The sequence below is a fragment of the Polypterus senegalus genome, chromosome 18 (assembly GCF_016835505.1).
Source record: "Polypterus senegalus isolate Bchr_013 chromosome 18, ASM1683550v1, whole genome shotgun sequence".
Taxonomy (NCBI): Eukaryota; Metazoa; Chordata; class Cladistia; order Polypteriformes; family Polypteridae; genus Polypterus; species Polypterus senegalus.
In genome coordinates, this window is record NC_053171.1 from 41,527,304 (window position 1) to 41,544,470 (window position 17,167).

Sequence of the window (17,167 nt, forward strand, 5' to 3'; positions counted from 1 at the left end):
GCCATGGTATTGTTTGCCTTATAGTGTGTTATTTCAGTTTATCACTGCTTCTTTCCTTCATCATCTAAACCACCTTAGCTCAGATTATGGCCATCCTGTGACAGAACCCATCTCAACATCATCGGGAACAAACCAGGAACCAATGAAGGAAGTCCATCACATGGTCACAATCACTGGCACAGAGCCAGGTAATAATGACCAATCAACCTGGAGTAACGTGGGGAGAACATGCAAACATGGGCCAAGGAAGCTGAAGCTCTCACCTCAGTGTACAAATGATCAAACATTTGTTTGTTATTAAAGGGTGTTATGGGAATAGTTATGGTAAAATAGTCAACTGTAATAATATATACTGTATATAGTGTGTGTGTGTGTGTGTGTGTGAGAGAGAGAGAGAGAGTTTGGGAAATACAATGGACAAGAACCCACTGTTTTATTTGTGTTAATAATTCTGATTACATTGTGGCACACTGATTATCAGTAATGTCTCACTCCTCTAAGGACCTGTGTTCAGTGCTGACCTCGTAACTGTGTGGATGAGGCACATTCTCCTTGTGCTCACATGGCTCGTCCACAGGCACAGATATTAATTGGAGGCTGAAAATTTCATCCAACCCTTTTGTGTTTTTATGATAAGCGCACCATTTCTATATTTTTTGGCCTCCTTGGTTGAGAAGCCACAATGGACCCCTACTATTGCAAGGTTTGCACATTTCTTTACAAATCAAGTACTGCGACCACACAGACCCAAGAATAGCCCCCAACTCACTGCAACTCCTTTTCTTTTTTGAAAAAAATTAGTTTACAAAATAGACGTACATGTGAAATATAGCTTGAGCCAAGCTGGTAAAATAGATAAAACAAAATCGTTCCAAAATGTATCGTTATAGTCACAGTCATTCCCATTATTTATAACTTTAAGGCAACTGTAGTTACCAAATTGACTGACCCTTTCAAGGGATTGGTGTTACTGCATTAATTAGGCTTAAAATGTGACCTGATATTCCCTTAAGCCTTAATCATTGAGATTTGATGAATCAATACCATGTGATTAAAGTTGTACTTTTTCACGTCTTTAGAGAAACCGTTATCTTTGTTGGAAAAGATATGTGAGCTGATTACATGGATAAATTGATTCGTATGTGCCATCCAATGTGGCTTAATGGATAATGCTTTGGAGTGCAAAGTTCTTGTCTGCCGATTCTGTCCTTTCCTCAAACGTGTTGTGTGATCCTGGGACAAGTCACAAATCAATAAATGGATGTAACGTGTTATCTCTGTTTTGGTTTTCAAGGTTTGTAAAACATTTTTTCTTTCTGTTTGTTGGCCATTGAGATTAGTTGAGTCTGATGAGACTTTCTGCATAACACTCATCAGTGTCTGCTCTTTATGACAAGGATGTCTTGATGTGAATTGTGCCATTTTAAAATTGGCTTTGGTGATCCACACAAAAAAGGAGATATCAGTGCTCCTGAGGTGGTTGTTTATTAGCCAGAGAGACAGTGGGCAATTATTATGGAAATTCAGTACCATTGTCTGCTTTTCCTCAGAGTGGTTGTCCAGTAAAAGTCACTCCAGGAAGTCACAATGATGGTGATGGCTAATGTCCTGGAAACACAAAAATTGATATTTGTACCTATCACAGGTTTGGGCTAATCACAAAATCTGAACAGAAGAGATGAAATTGACACTTTCTGGCATAGGTGGGAACATTTTTGTAGAAAATGAAAACCTGCATTCTAAACAAAGATGCTGGTCATAAATAATTTGACAGCAGGATGTCAGGGTATCCGCCTGTGAGCTGAGGCTTAACAGAATGTGGGTCACGCAGCACAATACTCCTAAACATGCGGTACAAGAACAACAACAGAACGTCTGTGGTAGAAGAATTTGTTACTTTTAATGGCCAACCTAAAAGTCCTCACCTTAATCCAACTGAAATATTCTGGCATCACCCAAAGTGAGCAGTTCATGCAAGAAGTCAGAAGCCTTAGCTTGAAAAGAGCACATTTGTATAACGTGAAAAGTTGCAGTATTTCTGTAACTGATATCAAGAACACTGATTCTTAAACTCATCTCTAGGTTTGTTTATGCCCTTACTTTGTTTTCTGCATTTCAGTCAGTTTTGTCAGTTTTGGTAAGTTCAAGTCCTTTGAGTATCTCGCCGTTGTTATTCATGGAGATTCTCAAGTTCTAATACTATCCGTGTATAGACCTCCTAAATATAACGCGTCGTTTTTTGAGGAATTCTCTGACTTAATGTCAATTTTAATTACTAATTATGACACACTCCTAATAGTTGGCGACTTTAATTTTCATATAGATAATCAGTGTGATCTAAAAGTAAAAGAATTTATGAACCTCCTGGATTCTTTTGATTTGAGACAACTCATAAATCAGCCTACACATAAAGCAGGTCATACATTAGACTTAGTGATTACTAAAGGACTGAAAGTTGATATAAAACAGATCATTGATATTGGTCTATCAGACCATTTTCTTCTACTTTTTAATATAGAAATAATGATAAAAACACTCATGAGAAGCATATTGTTAAAAACGCTTCTTTGATTCGGCAGCAGCTTTAAAACTTACAAACATTTTAAGCAATCAGTCCGTTTATAGTGCCAGCTATAATAGCGAGGACAATGTAAATAGTAAGGTGGAAAGATTTAATTCTAAAGTGAGAGCTGCTGTTGACATAGTTGCACCTGAAAAGACAGTGAAAAAATCTTCTAGCATTGTTATACCATGGAAGACCCAAAGAGTGTCTGATTTAAAGAGAACATGCCGTAGAGCTGAGCGTCAATGGAGGAAGAGTAAACTTACTATCCACCACGAAATATTAAAAGTCAAAATAACAGAATACAATAACACTGTCCGTCTTGAGAGACGCTGCTATTTCTCTAATATTATAAATAACAATGCTAGTAATCCTAGAGTCTTATTTTCAACAATTGATCACCTACTAAACCCAGGTAGCTCAAAGGAATGCCTCCTAAGTGCTTCCAGTGAAACCTGTGAGGCTGTCGCTGTATTCTTCAATCAAAAATTAATGATATTAGAAATAACATAGTATATCTCCCCAACACTAAGGATCCCCTAAACCCCAACATCCTGTTATAAACAAATTAAACTCTTTCACTAGGATAGATTTACCTGATTTACAAAAATAATATCTCAATTAAAACCCTCCACCTGCGTCCTTGACCCGATACCAACAAGGTTTTTCAAAGAAGTATCAGGCGTGCTAATTGATAATGTTCTTGACATAGTAAATTGTCACTAGATACTGGGGTCTTCCCAGACTGTCTTAAGACTGCTGTAGTTAAACCCCTACTTAAGAAACATAATCTTGACCCTCAGCTCTTGAAAATTTTAGACCCATCTCTAACTTGCCCTTCTTAAGTAAAGTTCTAGAGAAGGCAGTCATTATGCAGTTAAATGACCACCTAAATAAACATGCTATTCTTGATAAATTTCAGTCAGGTTTTAGAACAAATCACAGCACAGAAACTGCACTCGTTAAAGTAGTAAATGACTTGGGTAAATGCAGACAGAGGCCATTTATCTGTTCTCATCCTCTTAGATCTGAGTGCTGCATTTGACACCATTGATCACAACATTCTTAGAAATCGCCTTAGTCAATGGGTGGGCCTCTCTGGCAGTGTCTTAAATTGGTTTGAATCCTACCTGACAGGGAGAAAATATTTTGTTAGTTGTGGGAATTACAACTCAAGACACATGATATCCAATATGGTGTTCCACAAGGCTCTATCCTGGGTCCGCTGTTATTCTCAATCTACATGCTTCCGTTAGGTCAGATTATCTCAGGGCACAACGTGAGCTACCACAGCTATGCTGATGACACACAGCTGTACTTATCAATAGCACCTGATGACCCTGATTCTATTGATTCACTAACACAATGTCTGACTAGTATCTCAGAATGGATGAATAGTAATTTTCTCAAGTTAAATAAAGAGAAAACTGAAATTTTAGTGATCAGCAATAATGGATACAATGAGGCTATTAGAAATAAACTGGATACATTAGGATTAAAAGTCAAGACGGAGGTAAAAAGCTTAGGGGTGATTGTTGACTGTAATCTGAATTTTAAATCACATATTAATCAGATCATTAGGACAGCATTTTTCACTTAAGAAACATAAGTAAAGTTAGACCTCTTTATCACTGAAAGATGCTGAGAAATTAGTTCACGCGTTTGTTTTCAGTCGACTAGATTACTGTAACGCACTCCTCTCAGGACTACCCAAAAAGATATAAATCGCTTGCAACTAGTGCAGAATGCAGCTGCTAGAATCCTAACTAGGAAAAGAAAATCAGAACACATTTCTCCAGTTTTGATGTCACTACACTGGTTACCTGTGTCATTCAGAATTGACTTTAAAATTCTGCTTATGGTTTATAAAGCCTTAAATAATCTCGCCCCATCTTATATATCGGAATGTCTGACACCTTATATTCCAAATCGTAACCTCAGATCCTCAAATGAGTGTCTCCTTAGAATTCCAAGAACAAAACTTAAAAGAAGTGGTGAGGCGGCCTTCTGCTGTTATGCACCTAAAATCTGGAATAGCCTGCCAATAGGAATTCGCCAGGCTGATACAGTAGAGCACTTTAAAATACTGCTGAAAACACATTACTTTAACATGGCCTTTTATAACTTCATTTTAATCGTAATTTAACTTAATCCTGATACTCTGTATGTTCAATTCATCATAACAACTATTCATGGTGGCTCTAAAATCGGTACTGACCCCTACTCTCTTTTCTGTTTCTTTTTCCGGTTTCTTTGTGGTGGTGGCCTGCGCCACCTCCACCTACTCAAAGCTTCATGATGCTCCAACAATGATGGACGGATTAAAAGGAAGAAGTCTACGTGACCATCATCATCATCAAGCCCTTCCGTGAGAACCCTAAATCCAAAGAGGACTGTTTCATTTATGTTAGGTAGAATGCCCAGAGGGGACTGGGCGGTCTCATGGTCTGGAATCCCTACAGATTTTATTTTTCTCCAGCCGCCTGGAGTTTTTTGTTTTTCTGTCCCCCCTGGCCATTGAACCTTACTCTTATTCGATGTTAATGTTGATTTATTTTTTATAATTATGTCTTTCATTTTTCTATTCTTTAATATGTAAAGCACTTTGAGCTACTGTTTGTATGAAAATGTGCTATATAAATAAATGTTGTTGTTGTTGTTGTTGTTGTTTATTCATCTTAGTTTTTGTATTTCCCACACATGAGATCAGAATTGAAAGCTTTGTCCTTTTCTAACATCTTTTTGGTGGCGCATTACACCTAAAAGGCAATGTTTTTGATTCCTTGATGCTCACAAAAAGCATTTGTGCAATGGCAACCACCTAATAAAGAATGAAGAGGAAAGAAAATGTATTAAATTATAGGCATGTTCCCCTGTTAAACAGTCTATGTGCTAATGGTGACCATGGGCGCAACAGAAGTGAGGAAAGACATCAATAATGAAGCGCCATAACTCAGAAATCCTGTAACAAAACTATCACAGCCTGTGCAGCTTTAAGTCTCAATTAATGGTAGTTCCTGGGAAAAGTCCCAGCTGGAAAATTGTACTGTAGCTGCGTCATTTCTAAGAGGAATTAATCCTGGGGTAATCGCAAAGTGTGCTAGTGAAGGCAGCTGCGTGGGAGGAACTCATTACACCGGAAGGTGCCAGGGACCCATAAATATAGCAACCTGGTTGTAAATGCAGAAGGAACAGAGTTGTGTCTTTTTTCTTGAGTCCATAAGAAAGGATTACATGCTTCTTCTGTGTGTTTTGATACTGTTTGGAATTGGAAGCAAACTACTGAGTTTTATAGTTGCCACAAAAACCTTAGAGCACTTTGTTTTTTTTAATACACTGAGGTAATTCTACTATTAATGAACTGAATGGTCTCCTTTCATTTCAGCATTGTCATTTGTACCCATTGTGCATTCACCAGCCTTAAAGATGAATGGATTTATAGGAACACAAGACAGTATGGAATTTCCTTCCAGACACATATCATTATCTGTTCAGGTTCCAGACATCAATAAACCTGGTCCTCAAAGTATTTAGATCTTTAGGCCACACTTCATTATTGTCCATCTGTCCAACTATATACTTCACTACAGTGTTTCCAGCAGTCTGATTTCCTGGTAGCTATATGGGGTAGATTAATTTCCAAAAAGAGAGGGAGAAAATTCAAATAGGCATGGAACTCTAAGGGACAACCTGAGTGTCTTTTGCTATAATAGCTGACTAAATTGTGTTTCTGTTATAATGTTTTGCCTAGCTTCCTAGTCCTTTTTGTGCCTGCCCCATGGATGCTTTCATACCTTCTACATTTGAAACAAGAAGAAGCAGCAGTGAAAGTGTATGAAACCAACAGAAAAGAATGTTTGTCTAAGCAGTGTTTGCTTCAATTTCCCCATCTCTAAAATTTTTACAATAGGCAGATAATCCCTACCTCTTACCTCACCCTCTCATTGTGCATTTTGTGGCATTCAAAATGGCTGAATTGCAAAACCTTGCTTCAAAGAGTCCATTTACATGTCTCACTGCTTGAGGTCAGCCTTGTCTGCTGCCAGAGAATGTGAAAAACAAGCCAAATCCCGTCCATCTTTACATATTTAGAACATCCCACTTAACAAAAATAATCAGATAATTTTGCACTTAGCTCAGTAATCTGCTTCTAGCTAAATGTGTCTTCAGAAGCTGGAACCAAATCCTATGCCTGCTGGTCAGTGGGAGAGTGCTGGCTATGCAATACATTTTATAAACCTCTCGATCCCTCTGCTAAGTGGCCTGGTGGAGAGATTAGCCAGACTTGCTTTAAGCTCAAGTGTTGACATTTTTAATAATTTTTTACATTTGCTAAATGGAACCTATTAGGGTGCAGCTTCCTTCTAATACAATAGAGCTTTTATTGGGCTTTTGTGGATTAAACAATAAATGTTTCAGAGCCAACTCCAAGTAAATTAGTGACGATTTCCCCTTCTAAATGTTGGCTTGCCATTTCCTGACCTCAGCAGGTCATCATAGAGCTGGCGTAACGCTGACTGGTTCTGGACACTGACTATAGATCCACAAGAGGTAGGCAGAGTTACAGGAACACTTAATGAAACGCATCCCATGGACTATCAGTAGGAAGAGTTAGAAATCTCAGTTTATCTTTGCTGTTTTTTGTACAGAAACATCAGTAATTGTGGCAGTATCCAGAGGCAGTGTGAATAGTGGTACAGTATAGTAATGCTGCTGATGAATAATACTGGCAAAGGTCTCTTCCTTTCAGACAAAGAACACAATGTTATTTCACGTTAGCAGTGCATTGCTGAAAAGATGTTTAGCCTAAATGATCAGAACAAAAACTAATTTTTAATGGCATGGGTTGATGTAATTTGTTGAAGGGTGCAGTGGAGTGTGTTGCTTTTTAGAAACAGGAAAAACGAGAAGATACTGTTACCTCCTTTTTGTCATTTGATTGAAATATTACTTTATAAGTACCTGGATATAGTCAGGAACAGCATACTTTGCAATTTTCCTTGAGACAATATCTCGTAAGTCCTTCTCCAGTGCGTCCTCTGAGACGTCCACATCATTTTTCAAGACTACAAAGGCATATGCACCTGGGAAAAACATTAACAAGACAAGATCATTTTAGGATGTTGTTAACAAGAGAGCTTTTTTCTCTTAATCACAAAAGAGACTTTATTTAAATGTAAAGTTCAGAGCAGCTCCACAGTCCTTCATTCTTAATTAACTTGATGTCCTATAAGAAATTGTGTTGTAGCTCATCACAGTATTACTAGAGGGAGTAAAAACCAACAAGATCTCACAAATGTAAGGAGGGCCCCTTTGCTTGAGCAAAGCACCCCACATAGGTCATCCCCATTGGTTTCCCAGATGCAAATTCAGGTTCACACGCCAATCAAAGTGCAGAAAACAACTGTCAAGCTGAAGCAGAAATCTATTGGTGCCACTGACTAATTGGGCTTTCGAGTAGGAGGGTCTCATCCTAGTGGGCTTGTTCCACTTGAGCACAACTGCACAAACACTAAGTGAGATCATCACACCCTAACCAAAGTATTGTGAAAAAGAAATACAATTAAAACAACAGACAAGTAAAAATATTTTGTAATATACCCAAAAACTAGTCTGACTTAACTGGCACTGAAGACAGTTCATGAGGTAGTATATATTGTGTACTGGACATAGCAAAGCACTGAAGATCAAGCTGATGATAAACATGTTTCTGTCTGTAGCTTTATAGATCATCTGTGTATAACCCCATGAGTTCCTGTTCCTTGCCTATTACTTTTATTTTCTTTCGTGGTTAAAAGTGTCTGGCCATCTGTGTCTATCATAATAGCCAAATTAATGCAAAAGCCCCTATGCATTAGGATTATCCAGACATTGTAAAGTGCCATGGTGACTCAGCGTTTAATTAGGGTGCCTTATGGGGCCTGGTTTTAACTCTGTTAAAGTTAAAGAAAGGGAAAGTTAAAAGGGAAATAGTCATTTAAACAGGCAAGTGTCGGAGAGCAACACAGTTCAGTCTGTTGTCTGAATGAAAAACAGCCCACAACAAATCTCAAAAGAACAGTCCATGGTCCAATTCTTAGATATTCTAAATTAATTTTAGAAAAATGTTTTCAGCACATGTGACTTGTTCATTTTGCATAAGTTGGACAAAACCTATACGCTGCACTTGTTCTTTTATACTCAGCAAAAAAAGAAACATCCCTTTTTCAGGACTGTGTATTTCAACAATAATGTTTTAAAAATCCAAATAACTTTACAGATCTTCATTGTAAAGGGTTTAAACAATGTTTTCCATGCATGTTCAATTAACCATAATCAATTAATTAACATGCACCTGTGGAATGGTCGTTAAGACCTTAACAGCTTACAGAAAGTAGGCATTTAAGGTCACAATTCTAAAAACGCAGGACACTAAAGAGACTTGTCTACTGACTGTGAAAAACACCCAAAGAAAGATGCCCAGGGTCCCTGCTCATCTGCGTGAACGTGCATTAGGCATGCTGCAGGGAGGCATGAGGACTGCTGATGTGGCTAGGGCAATAAATTGCCATGTCCGCACTGTGAGACGCCTAAGACAGCGCTACAGGGAGACAGGAAGGACAGCTGATCATCCTCGCAGTGGAAGACCACGTGTAACAACACCTGCACAGGATCGGTACATCCGAATATCACACCTGCGTGACAGGTACAGGATGGCCACAACAACTGCCCGAGTCACACCAGGAACACACAATCCCTCCATCAGTGCTCAGACTGTCCGCAATAGGCTGAGAGAGTCTGGACTGAGGGCTTGTAGGCCTGTTGTAAGGCAGGTCCTTACCAGACATCACCAGCAACAACGCCGCCTATGGGCACAAGCCCACCTTCGCTGGACCAGACAGGAGTGGCAAAAAGTGCTCTTCACTGATGAGTCACGGTTTTGTCTCACCAGGGGTGATGGACGGATTCGTGTTTATCGTCGAAGGAATTGAGCACGTCTGGGACCTGTTGGATCGCAGGGTGAGGGCTAGGGCCATTCCCCCCGGAAATGTCCAGGAACTTGCAGGTGCCTTGGTGGAAGAGTGGGGTAACATCTCACAGCAAGAACTGACAAATCTGCTCCAGTCCATGAGGAGGAGATGCACTGCAGTACTTCAAGCAGCTGGTGGCCACACCAGATACTGACTGGTACTTTTGATTTTGAGCCTCCCTTCATTCAGGGACACATTGTGAAACATTTTTAGTTTATGTCTTATGGTGTTGACTCTTTTAGTGTTCATACAAATATTTACACATTAAGTTTACTGAAAGTAAAAACAGTTGAAAGTCAGAGGACGTTTCTTTTTTTGCTGAGTATATAAGATGGTGACACTGACATCATACACTGTACAAACATGCCCATCAGCCACTACCGTGACAAACCCAAAAGACTGAGACTCCATTAGGAAGTACTACTCAAGAATACAAAGTAAGCACAGATTGAAGAAATTAAATACAATAATGAAAAAGAGATTGAAGCATGTCTATAATCCAGCACGTTCTTTTGCATTTACTTGCAAGCCAGGTTTCTGGACTGTCATCTGGGTCTGGAGACGAGCTTTTTATGTTCATTTGTGAGTCTTGATCTGATGTGAGTGTGGGTGGGCACACAAGAGTTGTGTCCACTGTCTCCAGGACATGCACCAGTTCCCTTTGTCTCAATACAAAAATAAGCAGGTTATCAATGTGAATAGCCCAGAAAAATTGCTCTACAAAAAGATCATACCAGCAGGACAGCAGGCACTCAGGTCTGCATTATGGCCCCTATTGATATTTTCACGTTTTTACTTTTTATACGAAGGGCTTCAACAGGTCAGTTTGCTTTTGCTGATGACAAAATAAAATGTGTCTAATTTTAGGACTTTGGCATGACTAGAAGAATTAAATGCCTTTGTTCTTGCTTTGCTGGCATATATACACAAATACATTTTGTAACCTGCTCATCCATTAAGAACATAAGAAATCTGACAAACAAGAGGAGACTATTCAGTCTGTCAGGCTCATTTGTTTAGCTAATAGCTAATCTGTCCTAACATCTCATCCAGATCCTTCTGAAAGGCTGTCAATGTTTCTTATTCAAGTTTTCAGTTTCTTCCAGAGTCCCATAACTCTTTGTGTAAAGATGTGCTTCCTGGCTTGTTTTAAATGCACTTCCCCTTAATTTACTTTATTTTATCAGTGGCGTTTGAGAATTTTGAAAACCTGGATTAGGTCCTCATACAGTTTCCTCTGCTCGAGATTGAACAGGTTTAACTCTCTGAGTCTGTCAGAGTACAACATGCCCTTAAATCCTGGGATGTACTTGGTTTCTACCCTCTACATAAAAATCTCCTGATTCTTTGCCTGCCCTCATAACTGTTCTCAGTAATCTTCTTAAACCTTTCTGAGACAGGATGCTGTTTCTTCACAATCTTAAAGGATATTGAGTAATTAGATCAAGTGGCTATGAAGTGACACATTGAATTGAAATGGACAAATCCTCATTGATTTTTGTAGAGAAAAAAAGACTCATGCTGAAAAGAGAATCAAAAAAGACTATAGTTGGAAAGTGGACCACAGACACAGCAAAAGCCTACTGGAATACATTGCTATAAGGTAAAAATACAGCAGCACTATCTCCAGGTGCAAGATAATACACAAGGTTGATAAACTCTCAGACCATATCCCGATAATGGCCAGAATAAAAGTAAAACTAAACAAACCAAGGAGACAACAGAGAATGGCTAAGAAAGAATGAGAACAAAAGAAAATTTGAGGTAGTCATCAATCACCAAAAACAGCTGTGTGCAAAACACAGAAAGACATCGTGATGACGTTTAAATGTGCAGCAGATACTGTCATCCCAAAACCAAACCGGAGAAAGAGAAACATCTGGATTACTGATGAAATACAAGATCTGATGAGTGAAAGAAGAAGGGAAAATTATCAAACTAAAGTTCAAGAACTTATGAGAGAGAGAAGACGGTAGTGCCGACAAGGGAAAGAGAGAGAAATAAATGACAAAATACAGAAGCTGGAAGAGAGAAATGAAACAAGGGAAATATACATGGAAATAAGAAAACTGGCACCAAAACAGCAACCCAGTAAAAGTACAAGGATTGAAAGTAAGGATGGAAAGTTATTAACAGCAGAGTATGAGGTGCAGTGCAGATGGAAAGAATATATGGAAGAACTTTATGGAAGCAATAGACCAAGGAAAGTTATTCCAGCACCAAATGTAGTGGATATATTGAATCAGGAGAGCATTAAAATGCTACAAGCAATGGGGAAACAACAAAGCTATAGGTATCGATGAAATACCTTTTGAATTTATCAAAGGAGAAGGAGACAAAATAGAAAAGGACTTTGTAAACCTCATAAAAGATATCTATCAAGGTGACAGAATACCGGGAGAATGGTTAGAAACTCTATTTGTCACAATCCTAACGACAAATAAAACAACAAAATGTGATGAACACCGAACAATCACACTGATATGCCACATAATGAAGGTCCCATCCAAAGTAATATCGAATGAGCACGCAGCTACAAGGAAAAAATCAACCTACTGCAGTATGGCTTTCGACCAAATGTGGGTACCATTGAGAGCATTACTTCACTGAAAATTCTTTTAGCAAACAGGATTAACAGACAACAAAAAACATACTTTTGCTTCATCGACTTTGTTAAGGCATTTGACAGAGTCGAGGATGACGTCCTGACAGAAACCCTTCTGAAAAGAGGCATCTGTGAGAAAGATGTTAGTTTGATTGCTTATATATACAGTACAATAAGTAACAAGGCTTTACGAAGACGGACTTAAAACAAGAACATAAAGGGAGGTGTGCTCCAACATTCTGTCCTTTCACACCTACGCAGATGAGGCTCTTCAAGGTATTTTTGAAGATATAGGAGTCCCAGGATTTGATGAAGATTTAAAAAGTAAGTGATTCAGACAATATGATACTGCTAGCAGAAACTGAAGAAGACCGCAACCAAATACTAAAAGAAGTAGCTAAAAGAGCAGAAAAAGGTTCTATCTAAATGTGCAACAAAACAATCCATGGTACTAACAAACAAAGGGCACCAAGAAATAAGGCTAACACTTGACAATCAAAGAATTGAACAAGTAACTAAATATCAATACAACGGAATTTGGATAATGAAAACCAAAAGAATGACATGGATGTCAGGGCAGGAATAGCCAAAGCTAAGCAAAGTTTCTGGAGAAAGGGAACTGATGACAAACAACCTAACTCTGAACACAAAGAAGAGACTGCTACATATACAAGTATGGGCCACTCTACAGTATGGCACAGAAACCTTTGGTTTCATCTTGGTACACAGGAAGAAAATAACAGCTTTTGAATTATAGTGCTACAGAAGAATACTGAAAAGTAGCTGGATAAAGAAGACTACAAACAAGGAAGTGATGTCATCATTTAACTCAGTTGGATTCACCATTAATATTACTAATTCAGCCTGCAATCTAGGAGTTATCTTTGACTCTAGCATGTGATTTAAAGCGCATATTACAAAGTTGTCCAAATCATGTTTCTTCCATCTTAAAAATGTTGCGAAATTAAGGTGCTTTCTAAATAAACAGGATTCTGAGAAATTAATTCATGCATTTACTGTATTTCTAGTAGGATTGACTACTGCAATGCGGTGTTCACTGGATATTCAAACTGTTCTTTATACAGTCTCCAGTTAATCCAAAGTGTTGCTGCAAGAATTATTACAAGAACAAGAAAATACGAACACATAACTCCAGTCCTTAAATCCTTACACTGGCTCCCGGTTAAGTTTAGGGCAGATTTCAAAATCCTCTTTTTAACATATAAAGCATTAAATGGCCAAGGTCCGGCTTACTTGTCTGAACTTTTCATGACTTACAAACCAGAGTGCACATTAAGATCTCAAGATGCCGGTCTGCTTATGATTCCAAGGATTAATAAAATAACAATGGGAGGTCGGGCCTTTAGTTACAGGGCCCCTAAACTGTGGAATGGTCTGCCTGCTGCCTGTTAGGGTGTCCCACTCGGGAGTACAACTTTAAAAATGCGAATTACTCGCAAACGTGTGAACGTAAAGGCGAGCTGTAAGAACTGAAAATACATGTATTTAGTGGAAAACAAGTCCACATTACAAAAGGTGCTGAAAATGTCCTCCCCCAACATCCGCGCACAAGGAAACGCAACGCTCCATATTTGAGAATGTCCCCTGCAACATGTCACTGTCGATGGCAGCAATTTCACGCTCAATGTTTGCTTTCAGTTGTTCGATGGTCCTGGGTTTGCTTGCATTAACCTTGTCCTTTAAATATCCACATAGAAAAAAAATCTGGGGGAGTTAAATCGGGTGATCGAGGTGGCCACAAACCTTTCGAGATCACCCTGTCTCCAAAAAACGATCGGATCTCTTCCATACTGGCATGAGAGGTATGGCATGTTGCCCCATCCTGTTGGAAGTACCCTTCTTAAAGTTCGTAGTCGTCCAGTTGTTTCACAAATTCGTCAAATATGGACAAGTATTGCATGCTTGCTTTCGCCACTCTGCAGGGTTGATGTCTGGGGCTAGACAGCCATCTGTGCCTGGCTGGCCCAGCCCGGCCCCTGCCACATCCGGGGCCGCTGTAGCGGCGCCCACTATAGTGCCCGCCTCTTTATGACACAGAATCAATTCTTCATTAAATAAGGAATATTTTGAGCCTTGTTGCATGATGATACATGCACACGTTGCGGAGTAATTCGCATTTTTAAAGTTGTACTCCCGAGTGGGACACCCTGTATAAGAGATGCCCCTTCGGTCTCAGATTTTAAATCCCGGCTGAAGACTCACTACTTCAGTTCAGCACACCCTGACTAGAGCTGCTGATTAACTGCACAAACTGCATCTCTGTTGTTAGTCATTAGCACTAAAACATAAGTAATATGAGAGTTATAATTGGATACTAACCCTCATCTATTGTATTTCTCATCTCGGCACTCAAATGTGGCACTTGGTGCCACGGCCCACCTGCCAAGTTGTTTTGCCTGCCTAAAGGTAAAGTCATCCCTGATGGAGGATCACAGGAATCGTGGGGTAGAGGAGTCCATTCATTGGATTAGCGCTATTTCAGCTGTGGAATGGCCAAATGGTGTGGGGGTAGCTTGATGGATGAGGTCTCCAGGACTTTAAACAAATCCAAATCATATTATATGATAGTATCTACTGTTAAATTCAATTCCATACTTCTACAATTTTTTTTTTGTTATACTGCATTGAGGATTTGTTCTGTTCTGTGTATTGTATTGTATTGATCCCCTTCTTTTTGACACCAACTGCACGCCCAACCTACCTGGAAAGGGGTCTCTCTTTGAACTGCCTTTCCCAAGTTTTCTTCTATTGTTTTACCTACAAGGGTTTTTTTTGGGAGTTTTCTCTTATCTTCTTAGAGAGTCAAGACTGGGGGGTTGTCGAGAGGCAGGGCCTGTTAAGGCCCATTGCGGCACTTCTTGTGTGATTTTGGGCTAAACAAAAAATAAATTGTATTGTATTGTATTGTATGTGAAGAATTAGTATGACAAAACGATTCTCGTTGGAGTCCATATTGAGGTGAAAAGCAAAATTCATATTGCTAAGGGCTCAGTTTGTGAAGAACTGTGCAAAAATCATGGAAGAGAGCTAGAAAAAGATAGGGAAAGGAAAAAGAATAAGATGGTGGATCGATGATGAAGAAGAGGTGACAAGCAGCTGAGATTTGAAAATTAACATCAAGTAAGCTAGAGACAAAACCAATTGGAAAGAAATTGTCGATGTGAGATTCCTGTTTGAAGACACCAAAGACCACATGCGGCCATGGTCATACAGTGGCAGTGGTTATGAGATACTGGAAAGAACAGGACACAAATAGTTTAATTATTACTGAAGTTCAGTCCAATGAGGACTAGCAATCCATTATAAAATGTACATGAAAGGAAGAAAACATCACAACCAACTATAATACAACACAATCAAGAGAGGCAGGCCAGAAAGCAGAAACATGTAAATGATGTGTTTAGGGAATCTTGGGAAAACATCACTCAAACTGTCATGTCAGTCTCAGTATCCAATAAAACAGCCCTACCTTCTCCTTTAATCTCATGCGGATAGCCAATCACAGCCGACTCAGCAATAACGACATTCTGGTTCTAAAGCAGGAAAACAGAAGAGTGTTGGAGTTGTGTACAAAACATAGACAAGTGAGCAAGTGACAGATTCAGTGTAAAAAAAAAGCTGGTCTCACCAGGGCATCTTCAATTTCTGCTGTGCCTAGACGGTGCCCACTGACGTTGATAACATCATCCAGGCGGCCGATGATCTGGTAGTAGCCTTTCTTTGATCGGTAGGCCCCATCCCCGGTGAAAAAGTAACCTGAGGAAGCAAAGTGCAGACTCATTCACATATACATGGGCCTTGTCCTGGAGGTCACTGTGGAATTTCTTTTTTTAAGCGGATTTCACAATTTTTTCCAAACAAATAGGGGAGTTTTTCTAAGGTTGCACAAATATTTGCTCAGAATGAGATGAAAAGTATGTCAGTAATAGGTCACTATGCAGTTCTTCTGATGATCACATACAGATTTAAGTTGTTGCTGCATAGCACTGGGTGCTGCCGATAGGGAATTGATTACCAGGGCCCCAGGGCAAAAGGAAACCCCTCCTAATTTTTAGTGTGGGAGTGATGGCTTTCAGGGGTTGGGGACATCAGTCTTATTTCAAACCTTTTATCAGAGGCACAAGGAAAACTGCCTCTGTGTTTACTCTGGATGGGAATTTGTAATTGCTATACAGAAAATATTCCTACTTTAATGTTGCTGTGAACTTTAAATTAGTTATCATATTCAAGACAGACTCTGGGGTTTGTAGAAGCACCCTATTAGAGTGTTCTCCATGCAGGATCATGCTCTACAAGGAAAGGAAAAGGACAGGAGGCTGGGAAGCACAGGACTTACTTCAAGTGATAGGACTTAAGAGATGAAATGTCGCCTGTCATTGTGTAAAGCTCATTTCAAGGCAGTGATCCAAAGGGCAAGAACTAATTAGTGATTCCACACATGCCAGAGCTGCAAGGGACATACATGCAGAGTTACTGAATGGGACTTTCAAGTCAAAAAAAGAAAAAACAAAAAATATTGAGCAAGTAGAGGACATGAAATTAGATCAGTGCATCCAAAAATTTCCTCAATTGTGTGCCCCATCTCTTGTAGGTGAGACACATTTTGTTACTGGACACTGCTAGCCAGGATTTCTCTCAACTAAACAATTTTTAGCTTATTGTTCTTCAACAAGACAATATTGTGTAAACCTTTTCCCTACACAAACCTTGTCTGACTGATCACAGTTGAGCAAATGTCTGCTCATGGAATTCCCAACTGCTCATGGTTTGACAGGACAAGCAGTTTTGAAGCTAATTCGAGTTGAACACTCCTGGACAAGTGTTATCAAGTGGAGTTTTTCTTTTACAAAATATCTTTATTTCTTTTCCTGCAGCTCCATTTCATGGTATACAGTGTACACCATTTGATTGCAGAAGACCTCTTCACCCAGAATTAGTCCAAGAAAGTAGAACGGTAAGCCAAAATGT

General features: G+C 39.2%; 1 protein-coding gene across 1 annotated transcript in view; it reads right to left on the minus strand.

The window, feature by feature from the left end:
• Nucleotides 1-17,167, minus strand: part of LOC120518392 (acetyl-coenzyme A synthetase 2-like, mitochondrial) — a 46,694-nt gene that overhangs the window by 1,245 nt on the left and 28,282 nt on the right. The window contains exons 11-13 of the mRNA XM_039741178.1: nt 15,828-15,955; nt 15,669-15,732; nt 7,526-7,647 (exon numbers count right to left, since the gene is read on the minus strand). Coding sequence (XP_039597112.1) covers nt 7,526-7,647; nt 15,669-15,732; nt 15,828-15,955 — 314 coding nt within the window. The remainder of the gene's footprint in view (nt 1-7,525; nt 7,648-15,668; nt 15,733-15,827; nt 15,956-17,167) is intronic.